At 43.7% G+C, this 17622-nt stretch overlaps 1 protein-coding gene across 1 annotated transcript in view; it reads right to left on the bottom strand.

The window, feature by feature from the left end:
• LOC117540515 (signal-induced proliferation-associated 1-like protein 3) overlaps positions 1-17622 on the bottom strand; it is a gene marked incomplete at its 3' end in the record, with an annotated part of 34104 nt that continues 16482 nt past the window's right edge. Inside the window, 11 exon segments of the mRNA XM_034207247.1 lie at positions 1-32; positions 148-246; positions 897-1124; positions 1126-1480; positions 2166-2323; positions 3686-3789; positions 4698-4872; positions 5407-5595; positions 7667-7797; positions 10106-11087; positions 11784-12495. Coding sequence (XP_034063138.1) covers positions 1-32; positions 148-246; positions 897-1124; positions 1126-1480; positions 2166-2323; positions 3686-3789; positions 4698-4872; positions 5407-5595; positions 7667-7797; positions 10106-11087; positions 11784-12257 — 2927 coding nt within the window.

Genomic DNA, 17622 nt, shown 5'->3' with positions numbered 1-17622 from the left:
CCCGCCTGCCACGCAAAACCATACTCCTCCACCTGCAGCAGATAAAACACCAACAACAAGGTCAAGGCAAAACAGGCACATTATGAAAAGCCAAGATTCTTTGTAAGTGAAAATTCAAGATCTTGTGTGGTGGTCATCTGGCCGTACCTCAGCCACAGTGCCGTCCAGCCGCACATGGAAGCCCAGCTGTCCCAGTCCGTTTCTTCTCAGAGTCATATCCACCGTCTCACATCCCACCGTCAACGACTGGCCAGGGACAGGACAGAATTAGAATAAATAAATATTAGATTTACAGAATGATCATGTCCTTACAGTATGTCTCTAAGTGTTCCAAAACAAAGGAAACATCATAAAATTACATCTTAGAACGATTTTCACAATATCAGCTAGAGAACGTAATTACAACGTCATTAAAAAGCGAGTTCATCTATGAGTAATCTATTAGGACTGTATTATACTTTTGAAGATGACAAGCAACCCTGCCTATTTCTAGTAATCACTTTCACAGTAGATTTTGTTAATAATCCTGAATTTCCAGGATGCTTAGGAATGTTTTCAAAGAAAAACAAAAACAGAACAGAGGTGTAAAAACCGAAGAAAAATTACCCTTAATTTAAGGTTACCAAACAAAGGATGTTTACTGTGCCTTAATTCACAAGCATAGGTCAAGAAATGAGGAAATGGGAAACAGGAGGATGCAATATATTTAAAATGTGTTAAGAAAGTTTTTTTTAAGGATGCAAATAAATTCTAAACTAAACTTCTAAACTTTAGGCCTCCATGGAACACAGTGTTTCTGGATGATAAAATATAAACATAACTTTGTTTGTTTAGCACAAACTACAGTCCCAACTCAACAAAAGCGATATGTCTTAACCAACAAATGATTTTTTCACCTTTAACCTCTGCACCACCTCCCGGATGTCCTGTGCAAACCCCTCCGGCACGCGCGCGGCGATGTGGTCTCCTCGCCCGTAGAAGATCTTCAGCGTCAGCCGCTCCGGACTCCAGCCGATGACGTCCGCACAGAAACAGTTAAACACCACCTCTTTAGTGGAGCAGTCTGTCAGGAGGACGTATTCAGCCGACAGACCCAGGGCACAGGGCAGCTCCGTCCCCCCCCCCGCTGAAGTCCTGAGCGTGGACCCTCCAGGCGATGGCCCCTGCGGCCCCTAGCTCCGCCCCCTCTCTCGCCTTGGAGCGCTCACGTTTCTTAGATGCGAGGGAGATGAGGTTGTTGAGCTTGCCGGCGGTGTCGAGCGGCGTGCTGCTGACGTAGTTCTCCGCCAGGTCTCTCAGGTACTCCTGCCGCGTTCGGGTCGCCATGGTGTGGAACTTGTCCGACTTGTGCGCTGCGGTTTCTGCATTGATCACTTTGGCTAGAAGGAAGTTACGAAAGGTTTCTGGATCGCGGAAGGTGACGCCGCTGGGGATGGGGGGGCCGAAGGGAGGCACGTCTTTCATTCTCGTCACAGCAGCACTGAAGGGAAAAGGGACACAGGTTTGAATCGTGACAAACTGTCATTTTAAAGATGTATACCCGAATATGAACTAGGGCTAAAACTAAAGATTGTTTTTATTATTCATTAACACGCCCTTTAATAGTTTGGTCTATAAATGCTAGAAATAGAGAAAAATGTCCATGACAGTTTCTCAAAGTGCCAGATAATGTCTTTAATGGTCTTGATCTTAGAACAGCAACCTCAATTGGAATTTTCAAAAGTAAATTAAAAACCTATCTTTTTAATTTGGCTTATAATTTGGGGCAATTGTAATGTTTTAGTAATATCACTGTTCATGTTTGTTTTATGGTTCAGTGGTATAACTCTTTCTGTTTGTTTACACCTTGTTTTTAATTATGTTCCTCATTTATTATTGTCATTTTCTGTCATACTCTGTAAAGCACTTTGGGCTGCGTCAAGCATGAAAGGTGCTATATAAATACAGTTTATTATTATTAGTATTATTGTTTTGTCAGACCCAAAACCCACATCAATTATTGATATGATATAAAACACAAAAACCCTCCATGATTAGGAGACTGAAATCCGCCCTTAACTATAACCTTAACAGCAAATAGTTTTCAGTTTAGTAACTAATCCTTTATTGGACTAATTGTAACATCCAGAATATAAACACGTGCTGGTTGTGTTGACAACATTTACCTGTAACAGGTGCTTTCAGAGCAGGGGTTGTGCACACGGACAATCACAAAGACGTGCTGGAAGTGGGAGCGGATGTTCTGCGGGGTGAAAGGCAACGCTCCTGGCTCCTGGAAGATTATGGTGACAATGTCGTTTCCTATGTGCCTCTTCCTCAGGAGCTAAGGAAGAAGAGAAGAGAGACAAAATAGTACTAATTAATTAAATGAGCTAACATGACTGACATTGACACAAGCGACTCATTCAACGATAGAGTCTGACAAGGGAAATGAGAGATTAAGACGCTCAACACCAACAACAGCGCTTTATGTAATTTGTTATTGGGATTCTGTGTGGGCTATTTGTGTCTGTGTTAGCTTGTCCGTCTATCTGTGTTCATGTAAGAGGCACGGAGTGCCGGCTGTGTCTGTGGAGCTATGCTTGCCAATCCTCTCCTCATCAGCAGAGGGAAGTGTGAAAATACCAATTATGTAATCCTGCCCACCATTTGGCCTCAAATACACACATTCTCCAGCATGGTGCCACAGGAGCATCCATCACTCATACTCAGACTGGAAGTTGTGGTCAATGTCGTTACAAACATGAACTGTTATTGCTAGAATGCATTTGTTTTTCTATTACAGCATCAATTCGGAATACAGCTAGTCAAATGGTATTAGCTGAACATTTCATCACATACAAGATGAGAGTGCAGGCTGTGCTTGCGCTCTTCTTTCCCTCTCGTGAATTTAAAAAGCCACAGTATTTATATTCTTAATTCAACCCGTACGCCTCCGGTTATCTACTGCAAGTCATTTTAATATCAGATGCTGCCACCTACAGGCTCATCTGATAAAGTAAAACTCCTCTCTGCTGCAGCCCCCCAACCTCTGGATGGAGATATTGTGCCATTTATAAAACTGCACTTTCTGGTTTAAGAGTTGGAAGTAATGTGAACTGTTCAAACACCTTTAATCGACTTCATTCAAAATGTAGAACCCTCACATTATTCGTTTACTCAAAATGTACAAGATGTTCAACTGGATGATGGAAATGGTTATAGGAAACAATAGATTGCTGTGGGCATGGTAATAAAGTATATCAAAATATAAAAAGGCATTTTAACTTCCCCATAGCCTTCACCACGGACACATTGTACAGTAATCCTCACAAGGCCTGTCTGAACACATGTTTCTACCCGTGTGAGCCTCTCACGCAAACACTCATGCAAACTATAAAAGATAGCCACACACAAATGTTATGTTACACACAGGTCACTGACATAGTCCAGGCTGAAAAGCACCCAGGAGAACACTTATGAAAGCAGCTTTATTTAAAGAAGTGAAAAGAAAAGAGGGAGAACATAAAAACTCTTCACTACTGAACCCCACCCTGTTCGGATCCCGTTAAAGAACAAGAGGCAGAGTGAGAGAGGCCAAAATATAAAAGCCAGCGCGTAAGAGAGGACAGAAAAGAAAAGTGGTGGTTTAATTTTCGAGCTGTACGCATCAAAGCATGGCCTGAGAGACAACCAAAGCTCTTACCTGCTGTGGGTTGTTGGGCATGTAGGGCAGCATGGTGGACACGTGGAACATGACCTCGTAGCCTTGGTAGGTGGTGTACAGCGAGTGGGTGCCCGTAGAGTCCGCTGGGGAAAGAAATGTTGATGTTTCATGTCAGACACCATACTACAGATGAGTCCAAACACTTTATGGTTCAAACAGATGTTTTTCTAGGGATCAAAAGATTTCAAAGAGTGGCGTTGTAATTAAACTGGGATCAGGACACTTGCATAGAAGACATAAAATAAATAACGTTGCTGGCTTCTTACATCTTATAAAAGTAATGGAATCTCTACTATTGGTGTCGACTATGGAAATGTTCCATGCGGCTTTATTCAGACATAAAAGGACTGTTCTTTCTGTGGTTACAATGAACCACAATGCTTGTGAGAGAAAAGGTCTTTCTGTGGAAGAATAACTAACAACTTGGGGCCAATATGTTTATTGTTTCTCTTTAGTGAATCTCCTCATACATTGGTAGAGAATGTAGCTGCCTATATTATAATGCTTGACAGTGAACAAGCTATACACCGTATGATGAGACATTCATATGTCAATCATGCTCAAATGTCTTATCTTAAGCACTTTGCTGTTACTACATGGATGAAAGTAAAAAAAAAAGGGGGGATAGAAAATGGGCTTGTTCATGTCGTTTCATTATCAACTTAAAATATACAAATGATCTAAGAGATGATCTATGAGATGAAATCAATTAAAGTGACCTTAACATGGTGTATATCTTTAACCTTGTGCTGCTGCAGTTAATTAAATTACGCCACTTTTTTACTTTCTTCTTAATTATTTTCTTAACAATGCTTATGGCAACATATATGTTAATTTATACATTTTTATTTCCTTTTGTAAAGTGAGAAAGTAAGATTGACAGATTGTCCTTTTCTTTAAAAACATCTCCGGTGTCTAATGACCAACATGGGAATTAAAACACCTAATGTATGGGACGTAGAGCATGAACGGGGCTCTCATGCAGACTCACTCTTTGTGTCGAGCTGTGCTGCGTATTTGCTGAAGTCTTTGAGGAGCACCTGCTCCCCCAGCAGCTCCAGGAAGGCAGAGAAGGCGGGCGACGCCTCCTCGTTGTTGTACATCTCCTCCTCTGTGCTCTGGCCCGCTCGGCACAGCAGAACACCCACCTTGTGCTTCTGACTCAACTACAGGAAGGAGATACAATTACCATCACACAAACAAACAGCTGGACCGCTGCAGTGTGAACACCTGACATGCTTCTAATGCAACTTAATGTCAAAGTACATAAGATTTATTTCTGGATACACTAGAACACTGAGTACCACTTTATCGTTTACACCCTTACAAATAAAAACAAGCTGATGGCCGGGCAGAAATACCTCCACCTTGTACTTCAGCCTCCATTATAGAAAAGGTGAGATAACATGGTTAAACATTAAAGCTTTTAGCGTTACACAGTCACGCTCAAACATATTACGCCCCGCTCCACTCAGCTTTTGCTGCTGATTTCATACTTTGCACCAACGCTTAATCAGTGATACAGATTTCAGACCCTTTTATACAACTTATCTGAGCACATATTAAGTGTGTCATATGTTTTCCTTATGCTGTCATTTACGCCAGCCTGACTTCGTGTTTGTTTAATGAAAGCAGTTTCAACCTTCAAGTTTTATCACACAAGCTTAGCAATCAGTGGCAAGTACAGACACATAACCCACCCCCTGTTCGTCCAGTTTAAGGAGCTGCTCGGTGACTTTGGGTGTGCTGAGCGCCAGCCTCAGACAGGAGATGTTGAGCTCCGGGACCACCTGCTCCAGCACCTCCTTGAGCGACAGACCCCGCACTGTGCCGTGCTTCCCCGTTGTCGCCACCGAATCCTCTAAAATGGAGCCTCGCAGGGTTACAAGCTGAATGAAGGGAGAGAAAATAAAAATACATTTGCCTTTACTATTTACCTCTTTCCTGTCTTAGGAACACAATGCATGCTGACCCACTTACTTATTAACGACACTTTTTCCACTTTATTCTTCAATCGTTTTTTAAGTATAAATATTTTGCTTGGTAGCATACTTTTTTTAACATAATTTATTTATTCGTTTTTATTTCTTTTTTGCTTTCTTTGTTGGTATGGGTAAACAGGCTTCTTGTTTTGTGTATATTTTTTAGTTTTACATGCATTTTCTACTATTATTATACATTTTGTGTCGATTATGACCAGCTATGTTATCTGTGTTCTACTTCTAAAACACAACATAGGTAGGGTAAAAAAGAAAATAAATAACAACAGGTAGGACTGAGAAAGCATGGACAAATAGAAACACAAGAAAGACATAGGAGAACATTTGTAGAAATGTTATTGAAACAAAGATAGGGGGTCAGAGGTCAGGCTCAGCTACAGAACAACGCCTCTGGAAAATGCAGAGGTGGATGATAAGCAGCTTGAGGTAGACTGAAGAGGGTCCATCAGATGAGGGATGGTCCCACTTCTCATAATAGTTGTCTGCTGCCTTGAAGCTACACTCTTTGTCTCTGACACACACACACACACACACACACACACACACACACACACACACACACACACACACACACACACACACACACACACACACACACACACACACACACACACACACACACACACACACACACACACACACACACACACACACACACACACACACACACACACACACACAAGTGCCGCAGAGAAATAAAACCTGATTGACGTGCGTCTAAAGTTATGGAGCTTTCGTTTCAGCTCGTCGGCTTCTGAACGACAGCGGGTGAGTGACCGCTGAGCGGGCTGCGTGTATAAATGTGTGATGGAGTCAGAAAGAGGAAGTCTATCCACCTTGCTGCGTCAGCACTGCTGCACAGAATTGAATGACAGACTTGGGGGAAAGGATATTTGAGAGCAGCTGCGGCTACAGAGAATAAAGTCTGCAATCAATCTCCTTTTTCCTCTGTGTGGGAACAGTAGGCGCTGGTGAGCTGGCTGGGTCTGTTAGCTCTGCTCTGTGTACTTAGGTGGCGGAGAAGCTCCATTGTTGTGCGAGAGCTAAGGTGATGAGGCCAGGCAGCCATGTAATCCAGCTACAACAACACAGAGCCAGAGGAAGACCACGACATGAACCAGAAGCTAACTTTGCTGTGTGTTTGAGGGACTTTGCTACACAGGTGTTTATCATTTATAAAGGCAAACTAAATATTAAAACAGATCCCTCTAATGCCATCCATAACAAGAACAGAGAAAAAAGTAATTGATTACACTAGGGGCAGCAACTATAGAATATTTTCATTGCATATTAGTTGAGTATCTATTTGGATGCGTCGATAAGTCGTTTTGGTTTAAATAAATGGCAAAAAATGTTAATGGGAGGAAACCAGAGAACTTACATGTTTTTAAGGGCACCCTGTACATTATACCAGGAAGAAGAGGCAACCATTTTTGCCTAGTTATGTTCCGTCAGTAGTAATAATCATATGGCATATTGATTCCACAAATCAACCCCAAAAGAGCTGAATCAAGACTTGGTGATCTGGGAGTAAGAGTGAAGTAAATAAAGATTCGTTTATAGCCTTCAGACATTTTTGAGTGAGATTCTTAGTTCATTCTCGATGTTCACTAGCCTCTAACTTAATACATTATGAGTATTTGAGCCATCAAAAATGGAAAAGATGCAGTGTGTTCTCAATGCAGCCAAACTCTTTAGCCACAGCAGCCGGTGTTTGGTTTGGCTTTGCTGCACTGAGACTGGGCAGGTGGAATTTTCCACTGGCAGAGCCGAGAGCGGGGGTGAGGGGGTGAAGGGGGAGGTTAAAACAAGGGCAGAGAGGGTAGGGAGAGCTACAGGTAGGAACACAAAGGGAGGTAAATGAAAGTAGGTAATTAACTCGAGTGTGCACACTCATACTGACTCATCAATGTCTCATCACTCTGAAATCTTCAAAACAAACACACGCAGGTCTTCATACCTCGCTGGTTCTGACGATGATGCGGTACTGGTACTGGTCTTTCAGGTCTTTGGTGTCATCCAATTTCTCCCTGCGGATGCTCACAGCCACGGCGCCCATCTTATCGTCTGCCCCAAAGTAGTTTGAATGCTCTGGTGAAGGACAAGGAGAGATGGTAAGCAACTTTTGCAAAAATACCAAAATGTACACGTTTTAGCTTCTAAATGTGAATATTTACTGGTTTTATCACTCTTTGAAAACAGTAAACTGAAAGGGTTTTAGACTGTATGTTTAACAAAACAATTAAATTAAAATCTTTTTACCAAAAATAGCATACATTTTTTTATGAACCAAAGAATGGGTGAAACACATGATAAACATATCCACATTCTCCAATGATAAACTATCCATGATAAACTAATATTTTGATTACATAGTTGAAATAGATTATCTAGGGCAGCTGATCATCAACTCGGTCTTTGGGAAACAATTTAGTTTTTTATTTGTTTACTATTTTCTGACATTTAGAGACCAAAAATGAATCATCCACAAAACTAAAAATATTTACGTGGTGCTTAAAAAACTTTACAAAAACATATGATTTAAATATTTACGAGCACTTAACCTTAAAGAGATAGAAAAAAGAAGAGTTCAAGAGAGAGAGGTTGGCAGGAAACATCAGAGGGTGTGTGTAGCAGGACAGGACTTAGACAATGACATCTAGTAATCAATACCTATGTAATTGAACAATCCATTCTAGTTACCAGGAGAAATGATAATTGCTACTTAAGAAAGGTGAAGATTAAATGGTGTGTGGTTATAGAAATGCTGGAAATGTTTCTGATGTAGATGTGCAGGAGCTTAACGTTAATGAAATACAATTAAAATGTGTATTCAACAATAAGGCTCTAAAGAAACAAATGTTTCCTCCAGTGTCATAAGTCGCCAATTAACATTCTGTGGCGTGTTTCCCGTGTTGGCACATAACATATTTATTCATTAAGAGGCTGAAACAAAGCTATCGGCGCACTTCACGAGCATCTTGCATGTCCTCCTCTAAAGCTCTAAAGCTAAGCCGGGGACATGCCAACGCCGCAGGCAGTGTGGGAGTCGAAAGGCAAATACTGCAGACACTCTGGGAGACATCTAGCTTGACAAGTATTCCTCCTCTATCCCCCGTGTTACTGGAATGAACCAGTACACGTTCGGAGACTCAGGCCTGCTTAGCTCTCATGCCATGTCCTGTGGTGGAAATGTCAGCTTTTTTATGAGGCTTTCTGACACAGCACAGAAACACACACACACACACACACACACACACACACGTTGTGGGGACAGCTTAGTATGAACCGAGTCAGCAGATGAACATATTTTTGGAATGATAACCTTTATCTGTGTGGCTGCAGGCCTGTCTCACACACGCTTGCTTGCACACATGTGCTCCTCACAGCATCTGTCACTAATTAGGGTGCAGCAGATGATGCTTGCCAAGAGGAAGTTCCATCCGCAGCGTCTGACAAGAAGTGCCCACAAACAAGCGGCCGTACAAAGAATTGGGCACACATCACACACACACCTTTCCTCTCTGGAAGTTAGGTGTTACTTCTGACACTGAAAACCTATGTAAAACAAAGCCGACCAGGTGAAATGCCAGAGAACGTGAAGAGAGGCAGGTGAGGTATCATCAACAGTCCAGTTGCAGGTACGTGTAATCAATTCTGGGAGCGTTGCCAGGTTGGCCCACGCTCCTCTGCTCACTCAGGCCCAGCTGGATATTAACAGCTGCAGGAGGAGATGTGGGGAATGACACCGAGAAACAACCTCTGCACTGTCTAATTCCAACAGTCCAATAGAAATGAGGGGCACAAATCAGAGTAGAAAACGGGATTTATATACAGCAGAGGCACTAAAATAACCCTGGCGATAATCTTTCATTAAGATTCAAGCTGCCAATGACTAATACACAGAGCTCCCAGGTCTCTATAAATTGCTGGTATATATTTTGTATTTGTTTTGTTTATTTAACTAATAATTTAGTGTCTAACATTTCTGAAAATAGTGAAAATCTTCATCATCTCAGAGCCCAAGGAAACGTCCAGATGGCTCATTCATCTCTAGGTTACTCGTTGCATGGGATTGATGTATACTACTTGTCCTAATGGCTTTTTATGTTTTAGGAAAAGAGTTGAGTTGCTTTCTTTGGAAAGGTGTAATGAAAATGAACTTGTCCTAGTTGAGAATGAATGCTGTTCATTCCTATTATTATTTACTTCTAATAAAATAACACATGTATAACAGCTAGCACAGTTAAACAAAATGTATGTTGAAATACTGCAAACCATAACCATGTATAATCAGTTTTACACTCAGGGATTTTGATTCTTGTGATGAGCTTGCATCAACAATCAATGAATATGAATTGCTATTATTTGCCTTATAGATGATGTTTATCAGTGTTACCTTTCCCATGGAAGTAGTCTCTGTAGTAGCGGGCCCCCAGGTCTACATGCTCGATGCCGTACAGTTTCAGTCTGTCCAGCCTGGTCACCTGCTGTTCAATAGGCACCTCGAGCACCGACAAACTGGCGTTGCTCCTCCTCAGCCAGCCCCTCCCCCCGTCTCCTCCTCTGTCCCGCTCTGCTGAGGAGCTCAGGAAGCTGATGTTGCGCTCCCCGTGGCCCCCGGTCTCGTTGAGGAAGTGGGGGCAGCAAAGGAGCAGGTGGCTCGAGCTGTGGGCACCTGGAGGCCCATCCAGGGGGTCCATGCCCAGGGAGGGGGTCATGGAGCCGGGGTCCAGGCTCAGGGTCAGATCCTCTATGCTGGAGTAAACCGGCTCGTTTACGCTCTGCCCCGAGGACTTTGAGACGGACAGGGACACTGATGCAGCTGAGGCCCCCGTGGCGGTGTTCCTCCTCTGGGCGGCGTACCCCCGCTGAGCCGCCGCCTCGTGGAAGTCAAACAGGATGCTCTGAGCGTCAAAGTGGACAAAAGTCTTGGGGCACACCCACGGTTTGTAGGAGGGGTCAGAAGCAGCCCGGCCTCCCCCGTCCTCATTAGTCTCTCCCTTCCCTCCGTCCAGCTCACCTCGACTTGAGCTCCGAAGTTTCCTGAACAAAGAGGAGGTGCCCAGCGACGACTCTGTGCCCCCGCTCTTCTTCCTCACTCTCTCAGCTCCGTCCTTCCTTCCCGTCCCTCTGTCCTCCCCACCTGTGGGACCAGGTGAGGGAGCGGAGGGGAGGGGTGCGCTTGGTTGCGACTCTGGAGCTCCCAGCAGCTCTCCGAGTCGTACGGGTGCCGAGCTGCGCTGGTCGGGCCTCTCCTGGTGGAACTGAGTCAGCATGTCGAAGAAACTCTGCTCAGGGATGCCCTGGATGTCGATGGAGGAGGTGCTGCCGTACTCTCTGAACATGCTCCCCATCCCGCCACCGCCACGGACCTCCACCTAAAAAGAAAAAAAGGTAGGAAGTTTTAGTGCCATCACTATATCAGATTTTACTACAAATTATCCTGGCCAACAGAATCCAAGATATAATTGCAATATCTATACAAATTTCGATTAGGGTTATTGTTAACATCCCCCTAAATCTACGGTGACACATCATTGGATTCAAAACAACACTGAGGGTGCTTTTACACGATGCCTGCTCGATGGTTTAAAAAAAGAAAATCACGGGTTTTTATAATAGCAAATATGTATATTTAGCATGAATTTAAAAGCAGTTAACTGGGCCATGAACTTCCATTGAAGCTAGCTGTGAGATCATCTGGTATGTACATCACCACAGAGAACAGAATAATAAAACAGAGGAAAGTAGTGAACCACACATTAACTATGCCCCTCTAATGGTTAGGTACAACATACCTCTTGTTCTTTTATCATTATTTCTGCCTTTTTGTCATGACACATAACATGAGGTGGAGTTGAATACTGGATTATGATTATGCATTATAATCTTGTTACTTCTTGTTAAGTTCTTTGTGACACCACGCAAACTAATTGCAGAAAAGTGCAGCATGACAGTCAGTACAGTGTGTGGTTTCTCACTGTGGGTCAAAGCAGCTCCTTGTCATGCTGTGAATAGAGCAGCATGCCAGTTCACTGTGGTGTGAATAGAGCGGCTGGAGCTCCAACACTCACCTCATTTTCGTCCTGTTCGCTCAGCGTCACTTCGCTGTTGGAGCGCTGTCTCAGTGGAGGGAACACTCTCAGGCTATAATGTGGATTTCTTTCAACACTGAACCCTCCCCCTCTGAACTCCACATCCTTAGACCGTCTCCGTGGTAGCCTGGCGACTCCTCCCCGCACCAGCCCCATGTCAGACGACAAACCTGAAGAGTAAAGAGTGGAGCAGTCGTCTCCGTAGCGAAGGTGCCCGTTTTCAAGTAGCGACTCCCTGGAATGTGCACGGCGTGGCGGCCATTCTGCAATCCGTGCCCGAACACCCATTTTGGGCACGGAGATGCGCGGTAACATGGCAGGGTCGCAGGGGCCAAGTGCCGGGTGGCCATTGGGGGTGTGACGAAAGGGAGTGTGCTGCATAAAACCTCCTCCTCCTCCATCCAGGAGGTCGGAGGAGGTGCAGGTCACCCCTCTGTCTCTGTAGCTGTTCATGGCACCCCAGGAGAGCTCAGGGCAGAGATGCAGGGGGTTGGCATCCCATGGTAGGAGGTGTGCAGGGAAAGAGGGAGAGGGGTGGCCCCACACACACTCGGCTGATGGTGCTACGGCCTCCAGCTCCAAAAAACATTGCTTTCAACCGGCACGGTGGGAATCACTTCACTAGTCCATGGAGGACCAGTTTGAGTCAGGAACACTCGTCGTCTTCTGCTGTTTTCCGTCTGATGCAGATCTGAAAACAAAAGCGAAAAAGTATTACAATAAATCTGCTTAGAAACAATTTGCATCATTTGAAACACAGAGATTATGTGACCCACATTTTACTCCACAGGCGCAAAGTAAAACTGAATGCTGAATTTAGAAGAGAGCGAGTCACTCAACTGTAAAACAATGTGAGACTGATAAGACAGGGAGAGGGAGAGAGAGAGAGAGAGAGAGAGAATAAGGTGAGGGGATATGACAGAGGATTTCTTCCTTTGAGGCTAATCTTCAGGAGGCTGACAAGGGATATTATTATCACACACCCTGTGCACTGGAGTGCACGTGCGCTCACACACAAACACTCATATACCCAGAGGACATCAAGGCTGAGGCCGCTCGGCTGCAGATTAAAACCACTGAAACACTCCAGCTAATATAATCCCACTCAAAAGTAATCCAGATGCAAAGAGAACATTTGAACATGTCAGCGCTGTAGCATATTTTCTTAGACATGAGTCTCATTTAGGAAAAGGCCGACAGTGATGATGTGGGCTGCATTTGTCTAAGACAGAAGCTACTCTTTTCAAAACGTATTACAGCGAGAAGCCAAACCACAAACAGCTTTGAGAGATGAGTAGGGACTGCAGTAGAGACAGAAAAGGGTGAAGGCACAAAGTGACCCAACAGATGGAGTGGTGAGGTGGGGTGAATCCAGAAATAGTGTGACGGAGTGGAGAAAGAGCAAGGAAGAGAGCGGTACATTGCTCAGTGAACCACAGCAGTGTGCTTTAATATGACAGTCACCCCGCATCAAGTCTTAAAAACCCACCAGCCGAGTGAGTTTCTTGTTCACTCAGAGGCAACTTGTGTCTCTACCGAAGTTAAATGTGATGATTTCTACAGGCATTCCTGTCTTCACTGCACGGCTACAGAAGATAGTGTCAGCGATTTGGTTTAAAAGGCTAAACGTTAACTGGTGGTGATTCACTCATAAAGTTCCCGGAAGTCTGGACAAAAGTTTTATTACATGGTCACATTCCTTGGGCTGTGAATGTCGCAGTTGTTGAGTGACCGGCTAAGAATTCATATCGGAGATTATGACGATGAGGTTATGAATGCACTGGATGGACCACATTATGAAGTCAGCAAGCAATGACAATATGCTGGCAGTGATTCACATGCAAACATGAACAAGAGCCTCATACATCAAGAACACTTTATCTGTATTGTGAAGTCTCACTGTTACATTTAAGACATTTAATACAAAATAAAATGGTATTTCATATCTGTTTCACAATGATACTGTAGAAAGTCTAAGGGAAAACCAGTGGGGATGAAATGTACTAGTATTCATTATTATCATATCACATGTTTTTTGCGAGCAGTGTTTCATAATTTCTAATGATACAATCAATACATGAATGCTACTTAAATCCAGTTAAGTGTCAACAAGCTTCATCAAACCTTAATGTTCACTACTAGCACCTGAATCAAAGGGGTAGTCTAGAAAATACGGTCCTTTTTGGAGCTAAATTCAAACCTTTTAAAAACTCAACATGACACGTGGAAAACATGATGACAGTCTGTGGGGTGTTTAGATGTTTTGGAGCATTGGATGAATGTCTTAAATGTAAATGTACTACCCATCTAAACACATATTATGTTCCTCTCTCAAGTGTCTGTTTAATCTCATTCTCTATTGAGCTCTTCATTCATGAGTTTAAGCTTTTTATCATAAGTCTCTGAGACTGACAAAGTCATTGAACACTACTTGAGAGGGTAAACCGCACATCATCTGCATACTTTTTTTTGGCTCCTGCTGACCATTTCATTTATCATCATCTATGAAACCTTCCTTATATTCTTTGTTCACACCGTTTGTCTTCACCACAACTTGTGATACTACCACACTTGCTGCCGATGTAAGCAGTTTTTCGTCCCTATGTTTAGTTAGCCAATGACCTTTCACATCTATGAAAGCCTAGTGTCCAGTGATTCATGAGACACTAGCAGTAACATGTTTACTCCTCAGACAAAGGCTTTCAGGAATTCAATTGTATGATTCAACCTCAAGCAAAAACACACACCCACACACACAATGTTTAATTGCATAATCATCCTGACTCCCATCTCAACACATTAAAATCAAAGCACTTTCACCTATGCTGCTGTTTACTGGCATTTAAAAACACTGACTGTTTGCAGTAACTTCAATAGCCTGCAGAATGCACATATTAGACATCTCTACGTGAGAACAAATCTTTGCTCATCTCTCTCTAGCTGCCTCAGCTTTTGTAAAGTCTACAGAAGTCGACTCCTGGGTGGACTACCTCGTTATGAAGTCTAATTTGCATAACGTCGAGCTTTTCATTGTGTCAAAGCAGCGCACAGTGGTTTGTGTGTGTTTTACACAACGTCTTTTATGAGTCCTTGCTGAATTCATTTTCTGGCATCAAGACTGCATTACTCATCACTCATACTCGCACACAAACTCAGTTCACAGCAAACAAAATCCCCCTATCGTCTAACAGCCACTGAAATGTATCATGTCTTTATTTTTGGAGAACCACAGGCGCGTTCGGGCCAAAGGCTCCTGCTCTGATCATGCTTCCTGACAGAGTCTTTCCTCTTCCTGTGATCCACTATCAGGCCCAATCCCAGATTACCCGGCCCCAGCTGCAGAGCCGCAGAATGGCTTCATTATGTGTCTGAGGTTCCTGAAGAGAGAGAGAGAGTGTGGGCTGATCTTTACCAGGGACTTCTGTCAGCACAAAGCCCACCAGAGAGAAATATACCAACCTGACTACTCTAACAGCCAAAGAGCGATAGATGTAGACACTATCTGACAAGGTTAACAGCAATAGATGAAGTTAAAGAGGTTGAAAAAAAGAACAGTAGGGATTTTCTGCGATGACAAATCCACCACTGTGTGCCTAATGTATCCATATTATGCAAATATATATATGCATAGAAGTTCATTATTGCCATTATGGGTGACAAATATTCTCAACTCAAGGTGTAATTTCTTTCAGATCTTTCAGCCCCATCGAACTGCCTTCATCATCAAATGAAGCTCACACTCTAACTGGTATGTGGGAACGATAAAATCCCCCTATTTTTAAACCCCTCAAAAAGGATCAGTCACACATTAAGTGTAGAAACTTATATAATAACTGTACCGTTAGACAAACCGTTTTATTTCCTCCAATACATCTCCAAAACAATAGGACCATTTTGAAATATCAGCAGTAAATATAGGGCCTTATCTACTCGAAGACCTAATCCATTGCTGAGTAATGCCCCGGCCACACGAGGACGAAAACGGCCGTTTGCGTTACTGTTTAGTGTCATATAGACCATTCGGCCACACGAGGACGACCGCATACGGCACTAAACGACTGAGGAAACGACAACGGGTCCCAAGGTGGATAGAACGGCATACGCAACGCTCTGGGGGGGGTCCAACGGCTCCGTGTGTGCGCCCTATACGAACATGTTCTGATAGTGATTGCGCAATAGCAATAGCCCCGCCTCTCCCCACCTCTGCTGCTCACCTCCGCGTACCCCGCGCCATTGCTGATGTGTTTCGCCACCAACAACAACAACAATGGCGGATCGCAGAGTTGCTATCGTGCTCCGGACGCTACTGACCATGCTACAGTTCTTTGTGCAACATCTACAGCAGACTTACACATCCGGGGGGATCTTACTCGCTGCTTTTGTGGATATGTACTGCAGCTTCAGCGATCATTTTCTGATAATGATTGCGCAATAGCCCCGCCTCTCCCCACCTCTGCTGCTCACCCCCGCGTCAAAGTAAACTGCACACTGAATTCAGATTATTTATCTTTCTCTCGATATGGACATAAACGCGAGTGAAGTCTAATCTGATAGGACGGAGACACCTCTCAAACTACCTAAACTAGTTATAAATATGTTTATTTTTACTGTCGGCCGGGTCACTCATTACTGGATCAGCTGCTGCATGAAACAGACACTGACGCTGTCCAAAGAGAGGCTCCGTGTATTTTTATTATTATATTATATAGAGTCGTTATTAATTTGTTTTAAAGCTCAATAAATAACAAAGAACACCTTTGACCGGCACTTTTATAATTTTGTCGGAAGGTTTAAACTTTAATACACGTTGACTGGCGAAAAACTCTGCCCGGTTCCCTCGGCCCCCACCGCGGAGAATAAACAGAAGGGCAACCATGACAACCATGCTTCTTCGCTGCTTTTGTGGAGGAAGTTACAGCGCCACGTACAGGCTCCTGCATATGTACTGCAGCTTCTCCAGCGGTTGGAGCTAAACGGAGCGGTCTCGTGTGGGCAGACACTATCCGGATAACTATTGCGTGTGGACGGAAGCTTGTTTGCGTTAATCCTATGCGTTTAGCCGTTTTCGTCCTCGTGTGGCCGGGGTCTAAGAGAGAACTAGGGCTGTGCGATATATCAAAATGATATCGTCATTGTGATACCAACGTTTGTGGTAAACGTATCTCAAATACTGCTTGAACTGCGATAATGGTAGCTTATTCCATGCACCATGCATTCACGCTCTACATGTTCATATATGTGGCCCTTCTTCTCTAGATTGTTGCCCCCATGTAGAAGTCACGCTGGAGTGGTAAAGCTAACAGACTGTCTTGATGGGTGAAGGGAGAGAGACTCATGAGGAAATATGGGGGTCGAAAAAGCAGAGGAAGAACTTTTATAATAAGAACAGCACGTCTGTTATTTGCAAGTCTTTTGGTTCCAAGAAAGATGAAGTTTAAGAAACACAGGTTTTATGAGTCATGCCGAACATGTGTGGCAACCATCAGAGGTAACAGGAGTACCTGCTGCAGCCTCTGAGATGTGCAGTGCCAGAGCACAGTGCTGTTTACACATGGCCTGCCACTGTTTACCTTCATTAGATCGGCTGAAAACGACAGCTGCTGCTGCTACCGTACAGCCACTCCGAACTCTACACACATCTGATGCTCCGTTATTACTTCATATTTGGCTTTTTGATGAAGACGTCTGGTCACCAGGGCGCATCACAGCGTCTTTCTGACTTGAGAAAGTTGAATCTTAACGATGTGTGCAATGTTAACAGTAGACTTGCACACATATTAACAAGTGTGCCTTAACGGAGGTGATCTCTGGGGCTATA

The sequence above is a fragment of the Gymnodraco acuticeps genome, unplaced genomic scaffold (genome assembly GCF_902827175.1).
Source record: "Gymnodraco acuticeps unplaced genomic scaffold, fGymAcu1.1, whole genome shotgun sequence".
In the NCBI taxonomy this organism is placed as follows: domain Eukaryota; kingdom Metazoa; phylum Chordata; class Actinopteri; order Perciformes; family Bathydraconidae; genus Gymnodraco; species Gymnodraco acuticeps.
This window is presented reverse-complemented; position numbering and strand designations above follow the sequence as displayed.